Here is a 23,217-nt window from a genome sequence, read left to right as displayed (position 1 = left end):
CTGCACGATCTATTAAGTGCTCCTACAGACTCCACTTTCTGCAACTGTTGAAAAACGCTGTGCTACAACATATCTTCTACTGGCGTACCGACATGTGATTTCAATTGACTTCACTGGGTCAAAAGTCTTAATCTTGGACAGTTAAGAAATTCGTGTTCTTTTAGATAACTTAATGTGTGTTTAAAATCCTTGTAATTAATATTCCCCACACAGGTTGACTGTGTTACAACATTATATTATAATACCCTGATGTCAACTTAAGAAGATAGGATGCAAAATGCCAGTTTATTACTGTTGTTGTAATGCTGTTTTGCTTCGTCCCATTCGTCACTCATATGAATATTACGTCTTACCCATTACTTGAAATGCCAAAAATGACACCCAGGACCTCAATACTGAAGGTTCTTTACCCATTTCTAAGGTAATATTTGAAGACACATCGACTTCCACTCTGAATGCTGTGTGTTTACTAAAGGAATGTCCTTTGTCCATGAACTATGCATGACGGAATAAAAAAAAACCCAGTACACCCCAATTGCGAAGCTAATGTCTTAACCACTAGACTTTCTTTACCGTTCCAGAGTATGTCAAAATGCACTGTAAACGATTTCTGTATTATTATTTAGAAATGCAGCGATACTCATTCAACACTGCTTAAAAGATTTATTGTACCTCTTTATGAAAGTCCGTACAAAGAATCATTTGATGCCCGTGTGTAATGTAAACACCATAACCTCTTACGGCGTCCTAAACATGCAAGGAAACTGGTAAACAAATTAATCATGCCAAATATAAACCAGACTTCAGAAATGGATGGTTACTTAACAATAACTATAATTTGGTCCCTGCTACCCTGCAAACAAAAGGAAGTATTCTGCACTATGAAATGATGTTTCTATACACAGTCGTCAGGAAACAATATTCGAATCCCATGAAGATCCGGGTTTGAATGAGTACTCAGTACCTTTTCGCTTGTCGTAAGACGCGACTAAATGGGGCAGTCCATCGGATGAGACCGCGAAAACCAAGGTTCCGTGTTACAGCAGGTGTGGCACGATAAAATTTCCTCCTTGCTTAATGACCATAAGTGCTGCGCATATTCCTGAATTCTGCACCCTTTCACCGACAATAGGGATGTATACATATGAGATAAATATTCTCGAGAGGGACGTAAAACAATTTTCAATCAATTAATCAACCATATTCGAAATACATGTAATACAAAATATTCCAAATACGCCTTCTTATAGCACTGTATAATACGAACAAAAGAGAATATAATAAACACTATACACCAATGTAAGGACATCTTAAAAACGGACGAAACAAAAGTAATGGATACTCATCAATTAACACACCTTAAAACGATAATCCACAACCCAACAAAAGAAACTAAATCTTTGAGGAAAAGAAATTGTTTTCTCTTACTAGGTCTCAGTATCTACATTGTGGTGTATGTGAATATTTGAAGTAGGGAGGCAATTTTCAATCTGAAAAAAACCCAACATTTTCCCTTCAATTCCGATATGCCCTGCGATTTTATGAACCTGCTTTATATTATTCGTGCTCCGAATGTGAGCAAATCTATACTGGAGAAAGTTTAATTACTTTTAAGGTCAGGCTTCGATCGCACAAACAACACTGTATGAGTTATATCTCGGAATATCATAAAAGTTTGACTTTCTTAGCACTTAAAAAAACATTTTATTTTGTTTCAAATTCTATTAAGATAGCGCGTTCAGAGAGGAAAGCCAAAGAAAATCACTGACCTAGAATTTTAGATGCGATGATAAATATTTTGATATCAGAAGTTTGATAAGAACAAGTAAAACACCATATTATATACACGTACATCTAATATAAACATAGCACAACGCTAATTAAATACTGTCAGCCAAGTATCAATTTTAATCAGGAATACAGTGACACCATCAAGTACATAGATACAACGTAACAACTATACAACTCCGTTTACAAGGGGAAAATAAAACATAATGGATTCAATAGTCGACTGCACTGATATCGTTATATTATTTTTAAATGATACGATCTGTGTCATACACAAAGACACAGTTTACATGTATCTGACATTTGCACTTGCACCTTGCAGTTTCATCATACTCCATTATTAGTTAGGCTATACAAGTGGTGTACCTTCATTATCAATATTTGAATCGCAGTTGTTGATTTATACATAGAAATGGATCAAGGTATAAACAACACTAACGACTGCAAAGTAAATGTATTTATGAATGTAAATTAGCTATCCATGCGTGTCCTCTAGGTTCATTAACACAATGGGTGTTTGCTGCTATGTGTCCTTCGCTGGTACACTGTGACGTTCTATTTTTGAATTTCTCCTTATATACAACACATAAAGCAATGACTGCAACGACAATGACAATAAATGCACCAAGGGCAATGACTACCACCTGGTACAGTGTACTAGCTATATTTTGCACTGTATTATGGGAAACGGTAGTGCTGTATGCAATATGACTTGATTCTGAAATAATAAAAAAACACCGCACGACACAATCAGCAAAATATACATGCTCGGAAAACATCATGAAGAGTGATATACCGTTCCTCTTAGAAGCAATTTGATCAGATGATATATGTCTTCATCTTGTATACTCTAGGGATTTATGAGATTGATCACCGTTCCTAATCTTTAGTTTTTCATAACTCTACCAGGAAGATATGAGTTCATTTTTCGTAGTGATCAGTAAAGGACTAAGACCATGTTTATCAAAATTCGGCCTAACGTCCAAAGTGAATATTTTTTTGTTAGAAATATTCTCTAACATGTTCTTTTCCTATAATGAACTGGTTTTTATATGTAGAGTTCGTGAAAGAACACTATTTTAAGGTTTACATTACTAGTATAAATCCTATAATTTGCTCTACTTTTTAAGATTGCGTCATACAACGTCGCTATATATTATTAGAAGTGGTAACGTATTGTAAAACATAATTATGCAATTAGTGGTTTAATATATAATAAGATCTTGAAAAAGAAATTTTCTTTCCCAATACGCAATAAGGTTATTTTACTTATAGTCCGAATGGCACACCATATTTTTCAATCCTTCATTCGGCCATTTTCACACGCCGCGCCGTTAGCCTGTTTGAGCTGTTCGTGGAAGTTGCAGAGGATGTACTCATCGCATTTCAACGTAAGCTTTAGAAATATGAATATACTTCACCTCTACTCGTTAAACTGTATAACCAAATAGGTGTACCAATTGCTCTTAAAAATAATAAACAAGTCGCATGGAACGAATAGTATGGTGCGCCTGTGGTGTGTTGACATAAACTCATAATATTCACGCATTGGGCTGTTGGAAATCCCACAACAAATCTGTTAACTGTTGTCAACATATATTTATTGTTTATCTATTATAATTATATATTGTTAAGATTTAAAATTGTATGTATATCAGTTGATCAGAAAAATCAGCTGTTTCACGATCATGCCATTTTCAATTCCAAGTGCATGACCTTCTCGGGTCTATTTGAATTTTCTTACATGATGTTCGACTCACTTCACACTTTGAACTTTCCATGTATCATTGTATGGTCTAAAAAGTATTTGTATAGGTTAAAGAGACATATAATTGTATATAGATGTATATTTCCATAATGGTATATGTCTCTGGGGTAACATGTATAGACCTGTGGGGGGTTATAGGTTGAATAATTTTCGAATGATTTGGTATTCTAGTATTCTACTATGTTTAAACTTGACTTAGTGATTATTTAGTAATCAAATAAAAGTTATATGATGAATCGATACATTTCATCAATTTACTGTAAACAAAAACTGTTTCTGTGTTTTGGAATCTGTCTGGTATTAGTGCATAATAGATAACTTCATAAGTCAATAAATATATTCTTGTTGTAGTGATGACATTTGCAAAATCTGTGAGAATAGAAAAAAATGTGTTAGGGTCAACATAATTTTTTAATTAGGGTAGGTCGGGAAAGTGGAAACCAATTAACATATATATATTTTTTTTGGCCTTACGCGGAAACATGGATTAGAAAAGTCGGAATGATTTTTACATTCAATAATTTTTAAATACTTAAAAGCACCATTAAGCCAGGAAAATCATAAGAACAGTTTGGTTTTATAATTTAAATATGCCTTATTTCAAGATAAATTGTAAACATGTCAAACTTAATTTCAACAATTACACTTACAACTTACATGCCTGCATTGGGATTAGATATAGAATCACTCAAAGAATGTTGAATTTCATGGGTACTACCATGATTTAGGCATATGTTTTTTTGTTAGCTTATCTCCTTTATATTATTGAATATTAAATTTTTCCATACATTTACCACAAGAAAGAGTATGAAAGATAAAAATATTTTGTGAATTTGCTGATAATTGTGAAGTAAGATAATATATCAACATTAGCTACAACAAAAATTATTAGATGGGGAATCAAATTCAAATGAAATGTTTGTGTATATAATTATTTATGCAGAAATGTACATGTAGCTAAACTGTCCTCTATTGTTTAGTTGGAGACATGTCAATCTCCCACCGAATACATAAATGTAATTTTTCTGAATTCTATATCAATGAAAATACATGAGGACATGAAACAAAAGTACAACTTTTATATGAATATTATAATAGAGGCGTTCGTGTTTGCCCAACTATCTATTTTGTATTGCTTGTAGGAGTTATGAGATTGATCACTGTTTGTTATCTTCACCTTTCATTTATGATATACTGTAGTTTTGATAATGATATAATACAGGATGATATAATATGTACAGCAAAAATTGATGACAAGGGTGACATGAATCAGATTGACAAGAATCCATATTCCTACTCCTCAATAATGCTATCATCACTGCCATCAGATTCATCAATGATAGTGGCATCAGTGACACATGAGGATAAGTGTTGGACATCACTGCAGGAATAGCTTCCTTGTTGTGTCTGCCAATAGCAAGGTACCAGATTATACAGCAGTTATGTGGAAACAGATTCCCACAATAGGGGGACCAGATTGACACCTACATTGTACAGTATCAGGCAGTTATATCAAAACTGGAAAAACTGGATCCAAACAAGACTATATTGCTTGGAAGAAACATGTCGACTCTGAAGTTTAACCCTTATTAACCCATGGCACTTCCAGAGACATCCTGATACCATGGTTCTATGTCATTTGAAATATACCTGTGGAGGTTTTTAAAGTGTTTTTTTTTGGGGGGGGTGTTATTAATTGGAAGAATTCATATTTGATGATTCAAATGAAAATCTGCATGTTGAATTATGAATGTCATAATGTACTTTTTGAATGAGTTCAAGAATGGTTGTCCTGATGAAAAGTGTAGAGTCAAAAGTTATCAAATTGTCAAAAACACTGGTCAGGTCTGAATTCATCATCTTGGACACCTTGCAGTTGGAATTATGATCTTTATGAAGAAATGCTGAAAATCTTGCAAAAGAGGAAATGACAAGTTGGGGTCCAAGGCACTTGCATATATGCATGAGAAGGTGTTCTATCCAGGCTTGAGGTCAATTACATAGTAATGTAACGCCTTACATTACCTAGAAAATTTCGCATTACCATTACTCCTATTTTAAAATATAATGTATTACATTACTTGAGAGTGAATTTACATTACACATTTACATAACATACTGTCAGATATTAAAGAAATGGCAGAAAAATTATTTCTGTATTATGATTTTTAATTATACATTAACATATGTACACAAAATATTCAGCAATGTTAGGAAACATATCTATTAAGTTATTCATTGCATTTGATTGTCATCAATGTTTCAAATGCTTCAGTCAATTACTAATAAAATGAATTATTCTAAATCTTCAAAATATCATCAAATATTTGAAGTAGTGTAAATGTAATGAAAAATAATGTGCAGTACAGTATGCATTACATTACCATTACTTGTAATGCAAAAATGGTCCATTACACCCCCATTACATTGAATTGGCTGTCATTTAATTACCATTACCCCAGCCCTGGTTCTGTCGAGAGGTATTGAAATTGTCTGTAGAGACTTTGTCTCAGGAAGTGGCCGAGACTGGTGGTGACAATTTTGTTGGATGTGAATTTACTGATACACATGTCTACACTTGCTACACAATATAGCATGTGGTGGTTTCAACAAGAAAGTTCTTACTCTGCAGGAAATGACGAATAGCTAATGGATTCACATTTTTTCTGACTTTTCTTCTGTACATTAAATGCATTGGAAAAACTTTCCTTTCCATTATCTTTTGCTGGTTCATACTTTGAAATAAAATCAAGTCCGAAAATAAAGTATTTTGGGGTGTTTTTTTTTCAATGAATTTTAAAAAATGTAATCTGTAATCCTTGCATATTTTCTTGGTGTTCTGTGATTACATAGGCCTATTGATTTTTATTTGTATTCAGGTATAATTTCATCTTCAGTGTCTTGGAAGAAATAAATTTTTCAATAACGCCAAGAAAAATGTAGTTAACATTATGATTTTAAAAAAAATAATATTGACACGGGTAAGAATTGAACCCGGATCTCCCGATTGAAGGACGGGCTCTCTACCACTAAGCCACGACGTCTATGACGTCACTTGCTCAAAAATCCTTCATATATTTACTTGCCCCAGTGAACGTTATACTCTCGATATATCGACAATAGTTTTAGTTATATCAATGCATGTTCTATAAATTCTTTTCATTTTGATCTTAGTAATTCTGTTGGTGTCGTCTAAATAAAAACTTTCTATAGCATTGAAGATCCGATTTGTCGGACAGCAGATTCGTTTGTTTACGCATCAAAATTCTATAGCTTTTAGAATTCCTGTACAAACTTGTGATAAAAACACCACATAGGGGTGTATTCTGCATGGGAATGATGTAGACTCCACATAAGTATATTGTTTTAATTTTTCAAAGCAACATAATTAATAAAATACCCACAACTCTCACAAAAATAAATAATTCCGGATTGCTCTCGATTTATTTCAAAGTTGATATTCATCAACAGCACACCTTTCGATCCAAAAAATCGTTCGTACAAAATTTATTTGTATTGATAGATTTTGATAGACTACAGTCAGTTTCTGGATCGAAGGTCGTGTTTTATATGAATTATATGACTAAATTTGAAAAAAGTGGAGATTTCTGCAGAAAACCAGACCGATACCGGTTTTGTCTTGTATAGAATTCCACAAGCTGACGTTTTGGCGGGGAAAACTTGGCACGTCGCGATGGTATAAAGATTATATTATCAAATGATAACAATTTTATTTCAATTCATTCTGCTTTATTTTTTAACACACCACAGGGCCGATATAGCTAAACATGGTCTTAGTCCTTTGAAAATACAAATGCTCCAAATTCTATGCTAGATTTTCATAAAGGTATCAATACTGCAGTATTACATTACTAAAATGAAACAAAAATAAAACAATATGCAAGGTGAAGATAACGAACAGTGATCAATCTCATAACTCCTACAAGCAATACAAAATAGATAGTTGGGCACACACGGACCCCTGGACACACCAGAGGTGGGATCAGGTGCCTAGGAGGAGTAAGCATCCCCTGTTGACCGGTCACACCCGCCGTGAGCCCCATATCCTGATCAGGTAAACGGAGTTATCCGCAGTCAAAATCAGTGTGCCAAGAATATCCATTCAAAAAATACAGTTGTACAGGTATAGAAGTAAAGATAATGAACAGTGATCCAATTCATAAATCCTATAAAGGATCTACAAAATTAAGAGAAAGGCAAACATGGACCCCTAGATGTAACAAAGGTGGAACCAGGTACCTAGGAGGAGTAACATCCCCTTTCGACAGGTCAAACCCGCCGTAAGATATGTATCTTGATCAGGTAATTAGCAGTAGTCCGTAGTCAAAATCGGTATTTAGCGATTGGCCAAATAATTGACACGAAACATGTCAGATAACATTTTACCCAATGGCAGGTTGTACTAGTCGATCATTAAAACGACCATATAATTTGTCGAAATCCGAGTAGCATCAACTTATTTGTCAGTAGCCTGTCTTGATTTAAAAGAAGTGAACTTATATGCTCTCATATAATGAAAATAGTGTCCAAAACAGACTTTTTTACACAACAGCTTTCCTTGAGTCTTTCTACTGACTGTTTTATTAACATGCAACGTGCTACTTTCCCCAGTAATTGTATCTGTGCATATCTAACTACCCCATATTGTTTTACACATTATCTAGTATGTTGAATTTAGTGTGATACATCCTTACTTCACTATCTTCAGTTGATAAACTCGGTGTTATACAGATACGTAACACGAATAAAGCCAATACAAGATACATGTATCTGAGACTTAAATTAGTCAAAAATGAACTACAAATTTCAACAAATCCTTTCATCTGGGGTGAAATGAAATAATTTGCGCTGCACAAGTTATTCGATTTCTTCAATTTATACACATTAACCACATTAATTTGGAAATAAAAAATAGTACTTAAGTATTATTTGAAGGAGTATACATGGTTATCATACAAAAGCAATATTTAGAATATATAACTATACCGATAAGAAAGGACAGGTATATTACAATCGAGAAAAAACTATAGTCCGATATGGTTTATCCATGAATTTGAACACTAAAGTTATTTTTCATACGTTGTCAATTTAAAGTATCCTAATTCAATTGGATAGCAATTTACAGATTTACTTAGATATCTTAAACTCAGAGTAATTTTCTTATCAAACATGTAATTTCATTGGATACCTATTCTGTGAGAAAAGGAGTCCAGAGTGATGACTGATGAAATGAGATCTGTGACAGTTGTCAGGGTACTAGCCTCTGGAAAGATAAGGACACGCAGAATTCAGCTTGCTTGAAGCAAACATTACAATAGAGGAAAGATGAAGATAACGAAAAGTGATCAATCTCGTAACTCCTATACGCACTACAAAATAGAGATATGAACAAACACAGACCTCTGGATATACGAGAGGTGGGATCAAGTGCTTACATGTAGGTGTTGGTAGGGTTGGGGGTTATAAACCATTCCTTTTTTCGCTTTATGGTATATATCATTTTATAGTATCAGGTAGATGAACATATGTCCAAATATCCAAATACATACAGAATAGCATTCCGAATAGTTATGCATTGCGCTAACAATAAATGAATTTATATCTTATGACTCCACATATAATTTAATACACGTAGGCCCTGCATGTCCATTGTTTTGTGCAAGCACTTAATTTACCGAAAATAATATCTATAGTAAATTTGCGAGGATGTAAAATTGAAAGTAATACTCTCTGAAGGTTGGTTGGTTTGCTGTTCGGAATCCCATAGAACAGCTTTCATTCAAACAAGATAAATGACATGCCGCAAATTTATCTAATTAATCTATACTGCACATGCCTGGCCATTTCTTTGTCGTTTCATAGCTTATCGAAACTTTAGAATGCATCATCATAAATACCCCCAAATTTTACTTATGCTTCTGAATTCTTGGCAAAAGAACAGTTTACTACGCCCACCAACTGTTTCAGCTCTGGAATCGTACTATATCATAGCTTCTCGGCCATTTCCGTCACCAATTAAAAAACGATGGCGATAGTGTTCTGATTCAGTTGTATCTCCAGCACACCAACAGAAACCTTTATCAAGTAAGCTGTACCAAAGGGCTGTTGGAGATTAAATAATGGGAGAGCGTTCGCTTCGTAACCGGGAGGTCGTGAATTTGAGCGCCGCTCGTGTCATGGCCGTGTCAAACCTAAGACGTAAACAAAGGAAGTGATTGTCTTTCGCCAAACACTCGGGATTTAGAAGTGAGACTCACGGATCATTCTGATATTACATTAAAAAGGAGCTTCCGTATCGCGGTAGGCGGTGGCACGATGAAGAACCCTGACTGCTACAGCCATGGAAGCTAAGCATAATTATAAATTTGTTATTTCACCTACAACTGGTGACGTCTCAATATTAGTGAAAATTTATCGACGGGACGTAAAACAAACAATCAATCAAGTAAAGGTAAGGTTTTTTTTTTATTTCTGGCATCTCGTAAATAAACAAAAATAATAACTACATATGTATAAAAAGAAATATATACTTTACTGTGATAAATTGTAGTTTAAAATTCTGGCCTCTACTTTGATAATAACACTATGGCAATGTTACGTACTATCTGGAATTCGACTTTTTCCAAGTTGTTTTATATCAACACTTATAATTTGGAAAATTATTACTTATAGAAAAGAGCCGTTTTCTGCAAACGCAATCTATGTAGAATGTACATTTGCACGTGATGAAATTTGAATATAGCAACAGTGATCAATCTCGTAATTCCTATAAAGAATACAAAATTAAGAGTAGGGCAAACATGGACACGGACCGATACACCAGAGATGATATCAGGTGCTTAGAACAAGTAAGCGTCGGCCGTGGCATACCTAACATCTTAAAAGTTTTAAGGTTCCTCCATAAAGCACTGGGTGTTAAAAAGTGAAAGCACGGGGATTTTGAATTTTGCCTACGATAAAGAGACCCAGAGCTAAATGGCACCTAGTGCCTACTACAGCTCGGAATTAAGTCTCCGAAAGCTGGTAACGTTTCTACACGAATAAAATACTCTAGAGAGGACAAATCATTAAGCAACTAATCAAAGTTTTCTGTTTCAGTAGTTGCTATTCGTAACTTTTTCAGGTTTTAGAGATATTTCCATTAATATCTATCCAATTGATACAATTAATACATGGCTCTTCAATCCTTTATGAATTAAAAACCTCTCTTTAGCACATATGCGAAAACATCTGATATTGCATTTGCACTTGAAAAATAACACTAATTTTAATAGTTTCATATCGAGCAATCTTCCGAGTTAGTGGACGCAATGAAACGCATAGTTGATAATACAAATGTAAATAAAAAAACAAGTTCATATGACATTAACAATCACACTGTCTCCTTATTACTGAGTCACCGCATTCACTGGTTTGAAAGCCTGTTCTACATATGCACTTTTTATTCTATAATTCTTCTGTATTGACAATGGATTGGTCTTCATATTCAGCATTGTTACTCTGTTTACATTCATCTTCCTGCACCTTACCAGATTTACATCTCTTACGACGATTGCAAAGGTAAAAACACGTACAAAGTACAGTTATTGCGAAAAATATCCCACATATTATACCTATAATGATATAAGCTGAAGTCTTTTTGGGTGTGGTTTCACCACGGACTGTTGTTGTTGTTGTTGTTGGAACTGTCATTGTTACAGGATCAGGTTCTAAAGGAAATATGCAGTTTTATGTCGTGTTATATATATATATATATATATATATATATATATATATATATATATACATATATATATATATATATAGAGAGAGAGAGAGAGAGAGATATGGGTTATTTTACGTTTTGTAATCCATGAAAGTGATTTTAAAAAACGCATAAACGACTTAAATCAAGTTATATCGCATAATATCCGCCAAAATTAAATTCATTTCCTATGATTTAATGCAAAAAGACAAAGGTGCTAATCTTCGACTATTTGGACATTTTAACCACTGTTATGGTACTTTTCTTTGTATATAATGTGTTCAGTATAATTTACTCACATGTTTACGAGCCTATACCAACAATCAGATACGCATAATTCATTACCTACTTCAAGACATATTGAATATTTTAACGTTATAATATTTTGAAATGAAATAAAGTCTTGTAAAAGCGTTGCACATGTATGGGATGAACACGATAAACACATTAAGTGCATACACATGTAACAGCATGAGCAGAATCAACAAGCTGTAAATTCTCACAAATTAGTATTCAACTAATCGTAAAGGTCCTGAACATCCATTAAGACAATTGATTGAGACAACACACAAAACACTCTATGGCATGGTGTTAAATAAAAATAATAGTTGAACGCTGACAGTATCGACGAATTCAGAAATGAAAATTTGAACAATCTTGTGCACCGTCCTATTTGGATAGCATCAGCTTGAAAGATTTAAATTTAGTCGATTTGGTATTAAATTGAAAAAAGAAAGGTATTATTTAGAAGGTGTCCCAACTGTCGAATATATAGTTCACAAATGATGATAATCAACAGTCACTTATAAGATGAACATTTATCGTCTTAATGGATGTTACATGTACATGTATTGTCAACAGAAGCATTACTGTAACAATGATTGTGACGCAAATGAGCCATATACATTGGTTTATCAATGGAGACAAAGAAGACTGCCACATTACCTGCAGCTATTCCTAATTTCGGATCAATTTTTGTTCCATGTAATGTCAGTTTCCATTTGTCAAGTGAACCTGTAAATTTCAATCAAATACGATAGTTCAATTAACACTATGAAACATAGAGAGCCACAAACTAAGCACAAGATAGACACTGTTCTATATAACTATGCTAACTACCTGAAGTTGAAGTGTCTCTTATATACATTTTCAAAGTCCAATTTCCCTTGGGGTCTTCTCCCCAGAAATGCACGGACATATACGACCAGGTGATGGACCCACTGTACGGTGTGTCAGCTGGTCGCACACTTAACAACGTTGTCGTAGTACCTCTGGGTGATGTTAATAACAGTTCCACCTGTCCACGTTGCGTAGAAGAAAACGTAATTTCTGTAACCACATGTTCAAGGAATTTAACTTCACCGCTCATTCCTTCACAACCTTTACTTTGAACCTTGGAAAAGATTTGCCTCGTTGATCCGCTGATTCTTCCACTACAATTTTAGTGGTGCAGCTCATATGAATAGCATATGTTTATGAAAAATACTCAAAAGTATGTTTAATTATGGAATGTTCGTCAATTTTCATTTCATTTGCTTGTTAAGATAGAGGCATTTTATGAATACAGATTGGAACGTCTTTTAAAACACCAAAGATGTGTCTTTGTTCATATTTATTGTTTGCCGGGTTGAAAAATGGTAACTAATGAGAAAAACGACATTTGATTATTCATATAGACAATCACAAATAGGTCTGTATTACTTTTAGAAACAGACAAGTTTAAAATTTATACTTAACCACATGGTGTTTTAATCGGGCATACTTTCGAACGGCTATGTTGGGACTTGTACACGTTCGTTGACTCGGCACCAGTGTCCAGTTAGCAGCATGCGAAACCATTGCCTCAGCATCAAGTAAACCAAAGCCAAAGAAATTACTAACTATGATAGAAAACGCTTCTTTGTAGAACTATTTACACATGCTCTTCTTTTCAGTCATATTTGTTCCACATCTTTAATTCTATTACTTAAGTGTACTATTTCTGCCCAGGGCTATTTAAAGAAAAAACAAATATATTCACTATGAAAACAGCTCAAAGCTCTTCCTCTTTATAGTAACATTGTACATATCACTATAGTCACAAGCAATGATTTAAGGTACCGCACGACTACTGTATAGTATTCTATTATTTTCGTTCGCCAAGAAAGCCGGGAAGACATATGCATACTTATTTGTCCACATACATCGTTTTCCAGCTCCATTAGATGCAATATCTCTTCCATGTAGACCAGACATTTGTGCGGTGTTAACTATCAGGTGCTGCACATCTCTCCAAGTCATATCATTTCTTTATAAAAGACATCAGAACTTTAACAATAAAAAACTTCAAACAAAACAATAAACATGGTTAATATATTTGATTAGCTCTTGTCTTCTTGTCCGGTTTGAAATATCAAGGACCCGCCCCTGAAGCATACAGGACATTCCTGATGTAGGAGGAGGCACATGGATTGCAAGCTCCTTTTGTTGAAAACATTTTACGAACAATTTTTATGTATGCCTTTTTAGGGTGTAGGCGTTTCTCTCATCCCTAAACGAAAATCTCAACTCCCCCATTGCAATTTCTAGATATGTCCTTGTGAGAAAACAAAGCGTATGAATTGAAAACAAAACATAACATACTTTGCCTGTAAAGCAAGGGCAATAATCCCTGCTGCCATCGGAGCTGATGCAGATGTTCCTGTGAATGACTTATCGCACCCACCACCCATTTTTGTAGTCTACAATGAATGAATTTGAACTTTTTATAAAACAAGGGGTTTAAAAAAGACGCATCATATACAGAGCATGCACAGCCCTTAAGGTGAATTTAATACATACACTTGATCCCACCTCTGGTGTGTCCAGAGGTATGTGTTTGCCAAACTATCTATTTTGTATTGCTGATAGGAGTTATGAGATTGATCACTGTTCGTTATCTTCACCTTTCATACAAAGATGTCCATTGCATTTTAGGGTAGATTCTTTTAGGCATCTATAACGCATGCTTTTTCCATTAACACCGTGTATTCGTATTCAATTATATGAATCATGAAATATTCTTATTTTCTTCAAAACGAAATACGCCTGTGTTAGGATTGGATTAACTAAACAGAGACAATGTTTTGATCAAACTTGGGGTGATAATTATCAAAGTTGGATTTATATCAATGTTTGATTAATATACTATATGGTTATTCTAAGAATTAAATTGTATTGAAGGTGGTATGGTCAAAAGTTATGGGATAAATTAATAATGGCTATTTACTCTAAATTGATTAGGGAACAAAATCATCAAATGTAAGGAGATGGATTACCGAAGACAGCTTGCCTGGGATATAATCTAATTCCGTCGCTCTCTCTATCTGTTTCGTTTTTAAGTAAAGAAACATTCTTGGGAAGTTCTTTACTTAAATAAATAAGTTCGTTATGGAAAACAAAAAATATATGTACATCGATGATTTTTTTTATTACATACACATAACAACGGAACAACGTGCATGACAAACCATAGAATAGTAATAAAAATATAAAACATATATCTAAAGAGCAGAACGAACAGAAAATTATCCAATAAAAATAAAACAAAACTTCACCGTCCTTAGATACCTACCACAATATTAGATGTTGAAGTACTTTGACTGTAGGTTACAGCCATGGCTGCTGAGCAGACTTCGCTGAAGCTTGCAGCATACCCATCACTGTTAACACTAGATATCGCTATGGTGTATATGCTATTCGCATATCCATCCGCATTACAGTTATCTTCATTTTCACCATTACCAGCCGCCCATACATATACAGAGCCGTAACCTGACCGCCCCTGAAATATTTCAAGTTTAAAGGCTTTATTTTAACTCATAGTTTTGCAATGTAGTATTTATAACCATTTTCTAATTATAGCTATATCATACTGTCATATCTGTGTAATATGCCGATCAAAAAGTTAAGGATATTTGCAAATACATCGCTCGTAGGGATATTTGAATTTCTAGAAAAGGTTTTACAGAATCATTACAAGAATTTCTTTGTTTTGTTTTGATAAAGTAGCGTTGGTTTACAATGACAAAAGTCTGCTTTGTTTGCTTTGATGAATTGAAACTTCACCTTAAATTAACATTTCTGAAATATCACTATTCAAGCCAGACCTCCAGGGTTAGTAATACGTTGAAATGGAATGTCCCATTCTACAAAATGACATACTATGGTACGCCATACGGTTATTATGTCTGAGGAATAACGAACGGAATCTAAAATTTGTTTTCAACGAGATGTTTTAGTTATAAATCTTCATGCAGCATATACCATTATGTGATTGGATTACTATTCAACGAATATGTGCTGCATCAAACAGTATTTTGTTTGATGTTAAGAACTAGACCACAGTTTCGTCAGTATGTTAAACAATGAAAACCGATATGATTCGACATTTTCCGACAAATAATATATGGGTATTAAAGGAGTACTGGTCTACACGATGTAAGGAGAAAGCAATGATATATATAAAGGAGTGACGAATATGGTGGTTGTGCACAAGCGCACGAGAACAATATTATTCGAAACATGGGAGTTACAGTATATAGTCGTACTGAATGGTGATTCCATGTTAAACATAGAATTTAACTCCCCTTCTATTGCTCAAAGTGGTTCTCTCTATCTTGTTTTTCTTCTGACTGTCTGTATTGCTAAAGGTGTCTCGATAACACCCTGCAGGCCGTATACACTTTCACATTGGCTTGTTTACTTTCGAAATTATGTGTGCTACGTCACGTGATCATAAATATTTTGAAATGGGGCGTTCAATATCCGACTTGGAAAATGCGTAATTAAATAGGAAATTAGCGTGATTACTGTTTAATCCGACCGAGTTAAATTGCATAATTTCCATAAAGTGTATAACTTGTTATAAAATACATGCTTTTTATTCCTAGGGTGATAGCCAAAGAATACGACATATGTGGCTTTAACTTTAAACTGCTTTCAAATAAAATATGAATACTAAAATACCTAAAGATAAAATTTAGTTACCTTAAAACTGAACACCCATACATACCTGCACGATTCCCCTAATGATTGCGAGGTTTACGATGGCGTCGGGACCGTCAAATCCTTTTTTGTCCTCTCCTCCCCAGCTATTAGAGTAGATCTGGATATTATTCCAGTCATGGTTTAATGACTGCGCCTCCATGACAGAGGAGGACCCGCCATCACTGGCTCGTATCCCTGCACACACAAGGTAAGTACACAATAAAAGTTAGGTGTATTGGAACATATCTATTTGGGAGTGTAATAACGCTATGGAAATTGTGAGAGAATGGTTGCGTATTAATATCGTGATAGATTAATTTAAGGTGTAATAAAGCTATGATGATTGTGAGTGAATGGGTGCGTATTAATATCGTGATAGGTTTATTTAAGGTGTAAAAACGCTACGGTAATTGTGAGAGAATGGGTGCGTATTAATATCGTGATAGGTTTATTCAAGGTGTAATAACGCTTTGATGATTGTGAGTGAATGGGTGTGTATTAAGGTAGCGACGGATAGCAACCACGTGATCAGTAAAAATTGTGTATTTTCACGTGAATTCATTTTCCGGAATTCCTTACTCCGTCATAGAATAAGTCAAAAAACAAAAAGCGGTTCCGAAAGTGTTTTGTTGCTGTGACTGACTCGCCTAGAGAAAATATGCACATACCACATAAGTATACGTCAATATTTGTAAGAATGGTAGATCAAATGTTTCATCTGTGTGAAACTTTTTGCTAATCGAAATGTTAAACCAACCACCAATTTATGTACATAGATGCGCTACGTAAACAAAGTTGTTGGTTGATACATCGTTATGTCCGAGTACAGCATGCTGCGATATTAAATACTGTTTATACAGTCATTGAGAGGCTAAACAAAGTTTCTTGCAAGAAGAGGAAGTTGGTGGATGCATTCAACTTGGTCAACGAAATCATAGTTTCGTTTGGTGAGTGAAAAAAATGCCATAAATCTGTATTCAAAAGTTCAACTCACATTTCCTCTGCTATTTCACAACGCGATTTATAATAACATCTGTAAGTTTGAACACACGACGCGACATACAGTAGATGTATTATTTTGTATGTATATATGTATTCCATGTGTGCTTAAACTATAACTCCCACCTGTGCATGTGATTGTAAACGAACGGATGTCATGTAAATGTATACCACATTTGTAAACATGGGCTCTCACAACTCGTTTATTAAGAAAATACCGTTACGAAAATAACATACCCTGAACTACATGTATAAAAGTAATGAAAAACAAATATCTGTATAGACCTACTATCTAGGGGTATATGGGAACCGGATAGAAAGTGGAGGGGGGGGGGGGGGGCATGGGTTGAATTATAATTCCCTAGACTGTAGTATGTATACATATACTATTACTTTGAAATTTCAGTGACCTAAGAAATATATCAAACCTGAGGTTTAGTGTTTCACACAAGCATGTAGGTTGGCAAAACCTTTTTAAAAATAATGTAAATTAATCACAAGTCTACATATGTCCTCTCATAGGCAACTGTATGCACTGTATGTATAAGTAAGATATGTATACTACACGTATGCCCTTCTCTTGACCCACATTTTGTAAATAAAACAGATATGATAAGTTTATGGCAGTTTATGAAAACATATATACATGTCATCTCATGTTGCAATTTATAATTTTGAAAAATCAGTATTTAAATTTTCACTGAATATGTGTTGAGACACAATTTTAAAATTCACATTGTCTGACGCAGTCTAATTACTCAATGGTATAATATAGACCTAACTGTGCAAATATCAATTATGATGGTCTTTTTTCTAGGCATCAGCCTGAGGACCAAGGGAGGTTAGATAGGACCAGTGTAGGTTGATGTGGATTTCGAGTCAACAAGTATAACAGCAAGAGAGGTACTATATTTTCTTATGATAAACATTTGTAAAGACAATTCTGAGTATATCAGATATTCATCTTTTTTGCTATATTTAAATATACTTATCTATATTTTGAACAACTACTCCATTTACAGTGATGATGACATATCCTCTGGACCCCCACAACTCCACAAATTTAAAAATGTTTGATCAAGTTCCGAAGATTAAAGAACTACTGCAAAATTTGGGACTTGGATGAAAAACATTATTTCACTTATATGAGCTCAGAGCAGTGGATGTTGTACAACATAATTTAAACTAAATTGTGAATTTGAGGGAAAACAAGTACATGTACTCGTGTATTACATGTACATGCCTTTTGAAAGACAATAATATTGCATAGATGTAAAGGAAATTTCAATGTTGATTATTCTTTCTTAGATATATTAGTAAAAAATGTGCACATGATAGAATATCAATTTTATAACTTTAATCAATGTGTTTGAATTTTCCTTGTAATTCAAAATTTAGTTGAAACATACATCATTGATACATTAATGTATATCAAATTTTTAGAAAAGTTTCATAATGGAACTAATTCACCCCCCCCCCCTCCTTATACATACAGTGAACATAGATCTTCACCTGGGGAAAACTACAGTTAGTTAATGCAATATACATTCTCAGTTATCCAATAGTGAGTTTTTGGTTCATTGTGAAACTACAATTAAAAATCTTAAACTTTTGAAAGACACACCTATCTGTGAAGGCAAGATGACTCAGATGGACTTGCATGTAGTGATCCATGGGCAGACCATGGGTCTCTTTCCATTGATATTAATTATTTATTGAAATATGAAATGGTTATTTAAACATATTTGGTGTATTATACTGTATAGTGATATAAATTTCTTTCAAAAAATATGTATAGGTAATAGATTTGTTCAAAATAACTAAATATTTAGGCAATCATTGTGAGTGCGAAAAGGTCAACTGCAATAGCATACACTATATATCATTCTTAAATGGCTCATAGAAACTTCTAGTATTGTGAGTTTGAATGATCAATGTGGTAATTTGGGAATGCTTAATCATTTAAGGTCAATAATTTATCTCTGCTGACTGTATCTCTTAAAATTCGTTTCTAGAAGGGAGGGGGTAGGGTTACAAAATCTGACATAGTTTCAGATTAAACCTCATTTGGTATATTTTTTTCTATTCAATATTTTAGATACTACTTGACTTATTGTAAAAATGAAATAAAATCAGAAATTTTATGAGCAGAATTTTGTTGTTGTCAGAAAATGTATGCCTGATAGTATTTGAGAAACGCCATATTTAGGGTAAATTTGGCCAATTGCCAAGTCGAATCATCCCAATGTTTTCCTTTGATGCATTTTGAATTTCTAATAAATGTTGATTTTTTATCTGTTTGTGTGTAATTTACATAACTATATATGACAAACAATATTTCTGGTGTCAATAAAATTTTTATTGGCTCCTGTGTTAATTTGCTTAATTTTGGTATTTTTGCCTTTCGGGGCTACAAAAGAGGGGATTTCAATCTCGCTTTCCTCGAAAATTAACCTGATTACTTTTGTTGATTTTTTGATATGTTTTAAGATAAAGTCAAAATGTTATAATAAATAAAATTGAAAATAAATTCAATGAGCGGTTTTTTGGGTGCTAGCTATCAATAGCTACCTTAATATCGTGATAGGTTTATTTAAGGTGTAATAACGCTATGGTGATTGTGAGTGAATGGGTGCGGAGTGATATATCTATTGGTGAGGGAATGTTTTATTGTGATCGGATTTCAATCGTACATGTACCTGCAATCTTTGCTTTGTATGCAGATCCAACACCGCACAGTGAATCATTTGCAACTGCCGCTGCCGCTCCAGCACATTTTGTACCATGCCTGTTATATATAATGCTGTGATAAAAGAAACATTTCAACGACAAAATGATATGCATGTACATGTATATGTATTTCCATTTGAAAAATACATGTAAATACTTAGCAAACATTGAATGTAAATGAAAAAGAGATATTTACATGGATAGTTGGGATATCATTTGGCGCATAAACAAAGGTGAAAACTGGAAATTCCTTTGAAATATTTGAGATTTGAATTTAATTTCAAGCTTCGAACTGTGTTGATATTTACACCAAATTTCGTACCATAAATTGGCCATCACATGATTAAAATATTCCCCATTTATCTCTCTATGTTTGAGGAGAGACTTCTACTTTTTCATCAATGGTTAAAAATTCCGGGCCAAGTTGTACATTTATTATGCATTGACATATGACATAGGGATGTTGTATATGAAAGCAGTGCGTGTACTTTTATAAAAACACGATATACTTTAATTAAAACTTAAAATGAAAGGTCCATAGCATACTCACATAGTCCTTTTTCTATAACACTATGCAGATATATTCGGGAGCATTCTATAAGACGAGGGCACATTAAGTTGGAAGAAATGAAATATACAGCATTCGTGATGTTCATCTGCCACAGTCAAAACATTTGAAGTCAGTGCGACGGGCATCTTGAAGTAATAATTATGTTCCCCTCATTTTTTCCTTTTCAATACGTTTCACCAATTGTTTAACATTATAATCCATTAATACAATCAGAGTAAAACTAAGTGGTTTGACAATCAACATAGAAATTGGAATTTCAAACCAAAGTTTTCAAGGCAGTCCGCGCTTAAAAGAAATGTTCTCATCCGTGCGTGGCGATAAGCTTAGATCTTTTCAATCCGCGCTGAATTTAACATCTGCCCGTCGCACTGTGACGTCAAATGTTTTAACCGTAACAGATGAACATCACGAATGCTATATATTTCATTTCTTGACACTTAATGTGCCCCCGCCTTATCCTACAGTAAAAGGTGGTTACAATGAGCACTTTTATAATGAATTCACGTTTACAGCGAAACGGTTTTTATTCCCTGTAGTTTTAAATCATGTTATAAGGAATTAGGTTTATGAAAAGGTGAAGATAACGAACAGTAATGAATCTCGTAACTCATAAGAGGAACACAAAATATATAGTTGGGCAAACACAGGCCTTTCGATACACCAAAGGTGGAATCAGGTGCCTAGGAGGAGTAAGCAAATCATTTCGACCGGTCACATCCGCCGTGAGCCCTATATCCTGATCAGGTAAACGGTTTAATCCGTAGTCAGAATCAATGTGACAAGAACGGCCTTGGTATGAAACACGACAGATAGCATTTGACCCAATGATAGGTTAGTGAATCAAAAGCCGTTGTCGCCAACACTTCTCTATGAGTGTGTTTTACTGAATATCAGAGCACTAACCCCCGAGATGAAAGACTTGGAGATGGATCCCCGTCGTTAGCGAAGAAATCATAGCTGCTCGTTCTGGCCTGAGATACAAAGACAAAGAACATAAAAATAACTTACAAACACAAAATGCTGTTCACAAAGAAGCGGAATATGATAACAATGTAGTACATGTATGTAAGTATAATATACTATATTTGCCGCCAGGTCAGGATGATTGACGTCGACGCCATCGTCCACAATCCCTATCGTTACCCCGTCTCCTCGGTACCCAAGATTCCAGGCCTCGGACACTTTCATTGAAGGCGATGCACTTGTCTGTAATTAAGGTGCTGAATGACATATACTAGTCAAATTTTAGAACGACTTAGTCTAGTGCTTACAAGAATAGAATCCAGTGTATCTATAAAGTGAGATGTAACCGGAAGTAACAATAAGGTATATTCTAAGAGCAATAAGACATACAGGTAGCGATAGTACTAGTACTTTGTAACTTACCTATGAAACAATAATTTCCTATTTTCATTAAGAATATTATACAAAAAAAGAATTGAAGACCATATCAGTACTAGTAAATTTGCCATTTGATCGACAACATTTCAAAGAGATACTCACTATGTACCACATGTCCGACCAAAACTGATCATTGAATGGCGTAGCTCGATTATGTCGCAACTTCCACAATACTTGATTAGCAGTAGTTATCTGAAACAAAGGTAAAAGAAAAACAAATTAACCGAATAACGTGCTTTACGACACGAAGCACCCGGTAATTCAGAACTTAAAAGATAATAGCAACATTTATTAGTGAAGTAAAATGAAATACACCTATTATGATTGACGAGATTAATTTTCCGTTCATCTTAAGACATATGTACATTACAGGAATATGAGAAACATGAATAGATATGGTAAATTAGTGAGTTGATGTTGAACAATTTAATTTATGAAAATGGAATTGTTTACCTTGGGGTGCCTCAGTAATCTTCTATGTGTGTGAAGGGACGGACGAACACTGCGTCTTGTTCTGTCGTGTTGTTTATAATGATAGTAATACGGAAAGACCTGTACAGAGGAACATAATCCAAATGTACTGAGGTTCTATCATATTTGCAATTCATTTTATCAACAACTAGTCAAATAATTACTTTACAGTTTTTTGTTTTATATATAAAAACAATTTTATAATTTGATCAATTTTCTTCATGATACTTACTTCTCCTAGCAACTGTAACCCATACGTAGATGCCACGTGTACGGCATCTTTGGCCCCGCCTTCCACTTGGATCACCCATTCGTTGGTATAAAATGACTTGGGTTTACAGTAAATATAGGGAGATATGATGATGAATAATAATGAAATACATAATACATAACACATACTCAGTTAACCAAACATGTCTGAAGTCCATCACATGCACTGTTCACGGAAGTCCGGGACGTCCAACGTCGTCATGAATATATTTACCGGCGTTTCTAAGCATTGATTGTTCGTTGATAATATTGTTCTGCAGAAAAAATTAGATTTTCTAACCGAATGAGTGCATTTCTCTGTCACTACAAAACGCATATCCAATCCTTATCACATGCATTTCCTTATTGATTTTTTATCAGACGTTTAGTGCATGTTTTCCATATCACTAAATGTTTACCTTAGATAAGTCTGCTGTTTCTATTATTTATTTATCGAAGGAATTTAAT

General features: G+C 34.2%; 1 protein-coding gene and 1 long non-coding RNA gene across 3 annotated transcripts; one reads left to right on the top strand and one right to left on the bottom strand.

The window, feature by feature from the left end:
- Window positions 1-1,893: 1,893 nt before the first annotated feature.
- Window positions 1,894-23,145, bottom strand: LOC125675378 (furin-like). 2 transcript variants are annotated; one of them, XM_056160065.1, is made up of 16 exons: window positions 22,733-23,145; window positions 22,483-22,581; window positions 22,132-22,221; window positions 21,709-21,834; window positions 21,532-21,599; window positions 20,027-20,115; window positions 16,354-16,523; window positions 14,914-15,123; window positions 13,944-14,041; window positions 13,505-13,608; window positions 13,084-13,201; window positions 12,441-12,754; window positions 12,267-12,335; window positions 11,191-11,286; window positions 8,766-8,840; window positions 1,894-2,506 (listed from the first exon to the last, which is right to left on the bottom strand). In XM_056160065.1, exons 1-16 carry the CDS (start codon window positions 22,895-22,897, stop codon window positions 2,247-2,249), a joined length of 2,151 nt encoding a protein of 716 aa, XP_056016040.1. In that variant the 5' UTR covers window positions 22,898-23,145; the 3' UTR covers window positions 1,894-2,246. The 2 variants fall into 2 exon arrangements, with proteins under 2 accessions (XP_056016040.1, XP_056016041.1); XM_056160066.1 differs by having other exon boundaries at window positions 22,900-23,139.
- On the top strand, window positions 2,494-6,321 carry LOC125678973 (uncharacterized). Its single transcript, XR_008801762.1, has 2 exons — window positions 2,494-3,179; window positions 4,779-6,321. It is a non-coding gene; the product is annotated as an uncharacterized LOC125678973 (long non-coding RNA).
- Window positions 23,146-23,217: the final 72 nt, after the last annotated feature.

The sequence above is a fragment of the Ostrea edulis genome, chromosome 3 (assembly GCF_947568905.1).
Source record: "Ostrea edulis chromosome 3, xbOstEdul1.1, whole genome shotgun sequence".
Taxonomy (NCBI): Eukaryota; Metazoa; Mollusca; class Bivalvia; order Ostreida; family Ostreidae; genus Ostrea; species Ostrea edulis.
This window is presented reverse-complemented; position numbering and strand designations above follow the sequence as displayed.

Bases quoted from the DNA above. Each gene is read 5' to 3' on its own strand.
- LOC125675378 (XM_056160065.1), bottom strand. From the start codon at position 22,897: ATGTGTTATGTATTATGTATTTCATTATTATTCATCATCATATCTCCC. The intron at 16,524-20,026 runs GTACATGTACGA...TTGTGTGTGCAG, and splicing joins ATACAAAGCAAAGATTGCAG to GGATACGAGCCAGTGATGGC. The intron at 8,841-11,190 runs GTATAATATGTG...TTATCTTTCCAG, and splicing joins TTCAGCTTATATCATTATAG to AGGCTAGTACCCTGACAACT.